The sequence below is a fragment of the Mizuhopecten yessoensis genome, unplaced genomic scaffold (genome assembly GCF_002113885.1).
Source record: "Mizuhopecten yessoensis strain PY_sf001 unplaced genomic scaffold, ASM211388v2 scaffold3321, whole genome shotgun sequence".
Taxonomy (NCBI): domain Eukaryota; kingdom Metazoa; phylum Mollusca; class Bivalvia; order Pectinida; family Pectinidae; genus Mizuhopecten; species Mizuhopecten yessoensis.
Window position 1 is genome coordinate 72517 of NW_018404986.1, and position 4092 is coordinate 76608.

The 4092-nt window shown below is 33.8% G+C and overlaps 1 protein-coding gene across 1 annotated transcript in view; it reads right to left on the minus strand.

The window, feature by feature from the left end:
* Positions 1–1038: 1038 nt before the first annotated feature.
* Positions 1039–4092, minus strand: part of LOC110447346 — a 38206-nt gene continuing 35152 nt past the window's right edge. The window contains exon 4 of the mRNA XM_021492967.1: positions 1039–3433. Coding sequence (XP_021348642.1) covers positions 3045–3433 — 389 coding nt within the window. The 3' untranslated portion in view covers positions 1039–3044. The remainder of the gene's footprint in view (positions 3434–4092) is intronic.

The following is a 4092-nucleotide window of genomic DNA, read 5'->3' on the forward strand; positions in this document are numbered from 1 at the left end:
AATATGGAACAAATCCTTTCATTTCTACAGAAGAAGAAGGATTTTAAAGAAGAATTTGCTATATTTCCCCTAGTTGGCCCCACCCCTCAGGCCCCTGGGGGGCCAGACCCACCATTTATACAAAATTGGTTCTTCTTCACCCAAGGATGCTCCACACTAAATTTTGTTAAAATCTGCTCAGTAGTTCATGACTAGTAGTGTAAAGTTAACGGACGACGGACGCTGCGGTATGGCATAAGTTCACCTTGGTCCTTCGGACCAGGTGAGCTAAAAACATGAATTTACCTGATCGATCAGTGGCTGAAAGTATCCCAATAGGAAATCCTGTACTGAAAATATCCCAATAGTTTCCATTTTACTGATGTACTTTAATATTTAAAGTTATTTAATATATTATATTTTGATTTTTTTTGCTCATCACTAATGAAACAAGAGGCCCATTGGGCTTGCATCGCTCACCTGGTATTAATCTCACAAGTGTAACCTAAAAAGTGGAATAAAATAAAGCTACAGGAAAATATCAGTGTCTTTCAGATTTCAGTAATTCAGAAGAACCTGTTAAACGATTAAAACACATTTGACCCCTGTGACCTTGAAAGTCAAACATGGACATTAAGTTGAAAAACTTTGTAGCCCTTCCTCCAAGAATGAAACTTGCCAAATACCACAAACTTACACCTTTTGTTTATTTAAAGTTTTTTCACTATGGACCGTGAAAGTGTGTCAAGGTCATTCACATCAACAAGCAATCACCCTGTCAGCTTTAGTTATTCAGAAGAAGTCGTTTAAAGGTTTTCAAGACAATTGATCCATGTGACCTTGAAAATGGATGAAGGTCATTCATTTGAACAACCTTGGTAGCCCTTCATCCCAGCATGCTAGTGGCCAAATATCATTACCCTGGACATTTTGGTTATTCAGAAGAAGTTGTTTAAAGTTTTTAACATAGTTGATCTCTGTGACCTTGAAAATAGGTGAAGGTCATTTATTTGAACAAACTTGGTAGCCCTTCTTTCCAGTTTGCTTCTGGCCAAATAGCATCACCCTAGGCCTCTTGGTTATTAAGAAGAAGTTGTTTAAAGTAAAATATTGACGCCAGATGCCGGACGAACAATGGACTTGCAGACGATGGACTTTTGGTCGGACGGATGGACGACGGACGCCGCACCACGGCATAAGCCTTTATCAGAAAACTTTAAAATTATTTTGTCGCAAATTTCAGAATAAAGTCATGATTATTAAATCCTTCTGGATTTGATATAAGTTTTTAAATTCTATAAATGCCTTCTCATACAAACAATAAATGATTTAATGACTAGCTTTATGCATGTAGTTTTAATTCCCTATTGTCCTTAATGGTCACCAGAGTTGTTTATTCTTCCTGTTGTGACATTACAAAGTAAAGCAATAAATGAAGCGATTAGGGCTTCACTCTGGATTTAAGAACAAAATAATCCTTGAAATTGATAAATATTTATCACATATATTGCCGGAATTTGTCAGAATACAGACAAATTACAACCAAACCTAAGCTTTATGACCCTGAAGAAAAACATTTTGAAATATGTTCAACCTATTTCACTTCTTTTTTGTTCAGTCTCAATTTTCATAGTCAAACTGTCATGCCATTACAAAAATTGGAACCAAGTCTTAATTATTTTCTTCCCAAAATACCATCCCCCCTCCCCCCAAAAAATTGATGAGCATTTAAAAACAAACATTGATATTTCAACTTTATAACTTTAACATAACAGTACTACGTTTGACTGCATAGCCTTTGTTGCTCTTTGTTTCATATTTCAGAGCAAAAACAAATATGTATGTTTGAAATCCATATCTTTTTCATAGCATACTGTTTATATAAACATGCTTAAATACAAAACATTAAAAACCGTTTACAAAGGTAAACTAACATTATTCAGGCAAACAAATATAAATCACATGAAGGACAACAAACATTTGATTTGTATGATTCATTTTTTTGATAAGGTTCTATCTATAATTTGAAACATAGCCCTTAGACCAAGGATTCATGAGACTTTGATTTTGTTACAGTGATATTTTCCATAAAACAACCCTTTAGGCAACTTTGTTTTGTCTCTTTGTAACTAAATCATTATTGAAATATTAATCTTTAAAAGCTCCTAAGAGAGTGTTAGTTATCCGAAAAAAAATAGTTGTATGTAGTTGTGACCTTAAGGAGGACACCCATTAACTTTTTTTGACATTCACCAAATTCAAATCTTGATTACTTTCTTGATATCTTCACATTCAGTACTAAATGTTACTTTACCTTTCTTTGTATCTTCACATTCAGTACTAAATGTTACTTAACCTTTCTTTGTATCTTCACATTCAGTACTAAATGTTACTTAACCTTTCTTTGTATCTTCACATTCAGTACTAAATGTTACTTTACCTTACTTTGTATCTTTACATTCAGTACTAAATGTTACTTTACCTTTCTCTGTATCTTCACATTCAGTACCAAATGTTACTTTACCTTTCTTTGTATCTTCACATTCAGTACTTAATGTTACTTTACCTTTCTTTGTATCTTCACATTCAGTACTAAATGTTACTTTACCTTTCTTTGTATCTTCACATTCAGTACTAAATGTTACTTAACCTTTCTTTGTATCTTCACATTCAGTACTAAATGTTACTTTACCTTTCTTTGTATCTTTACATTCAGTACTAAATGTTACTTTACCTTTCCTTGTATCTTTACATTCAGTACTAAATGTTACTTAACCTTTCTCTGTATCTTCACATTCAGTACTAAATGTTACTTAACCTTTCTTTGTATCTTCACATTCAGTACTAAATGTTACTTTACCTTTCTTTGTATCTTCACATTCAGTACTAAATGTTACTTTACCTTTCTTTGTATCTTCACATTCAGTACTAAATGTTACTTTACCTTTCTTTGTATCTTCACATTCAGTACTAAATGTTACTTTACCTTTCTTTGTATCTTTACATTCAGTACTAAATGTTACTTAACCTTTCTTTGTATCCTCACATTCAGTACTAAATGTTACTTAACCTTTCTTTGTATCCTCAGATTTGGTACTACATCTACTATTTGCTCGCTCCTCAATTGTGGACAGTTTGTTATTTCGTTGTGCTTTCTCATGTTTTATTTCAGTGTATTTTTCTATGTCTTCACTATTCTTTTTAATTTCCATTTCCAGCACTTCGATTGTATTACCAATTTTGTCATTGTTGTTTGTATTAAAACAACTATTCTGTTGTGGTTCTGTATTTTCACTTCCATTCACAACCACTTTGTGAAAGTTAGTCTGATTTTGATTTTTCAATGAAGACTTGGCAGGTTTGCTCAAAGAAGAAAACCGATTAGAATTAGAACTGTTACTTTCCATAAAACTGTTCATCATTTTCACCTCATCTGGTCTGAAATGAACTTGTTCTGAAAAAGTAAAAAAAAAGAGAAATCAGCAGTGTTATATCGTTTATTTATCACTTCCAATGCCAAATCAATTCATACCAGCTAGTTTACAATCTCTATTTATACAACAAGGGTACCGCGGGGCGGAACAAAATATGCCTGTCGAGTGCCATATAGTGTTATATACTTTCTTACATTGAAAGAAGATCTGCATCATTCTTAGAGTGGTTAGCTAATATGCTATAAACAAGAGGCCCAGAGGGCCTGTATCGCTCACCTAAATATGTTTAAAATAATTGTTATGAAGTAGGTGCTGTAAATACATATGAAATTTCAGAAAGATCCATCCAGTACTTGAGATATAGTGAGAACAAACTTCAAACAGAGCCCCACCCCTATGCAACCTAGGGNGGGGGGGTCATGTCATACCCATCAATTATACAAAATTGAGTCCCCTTGGTCCATTGATGCTCCAGACTTAATAAGGATAAAATCCCATAATCCCGGTTTTAAAGGTTTTACCTCTATTTCTCCAATTGAGCCCCACCCTTTTGCCCCCTGGGAGACCAAACCCACTGCTTATACAAAATTGTTTCCCCTTCACCCAAGCCTGCTTCATTCCAAATTTGAACAAAATCCTGTCATTTCTACAGAAGAAGAAGGATTTTGAAGAATTTGCT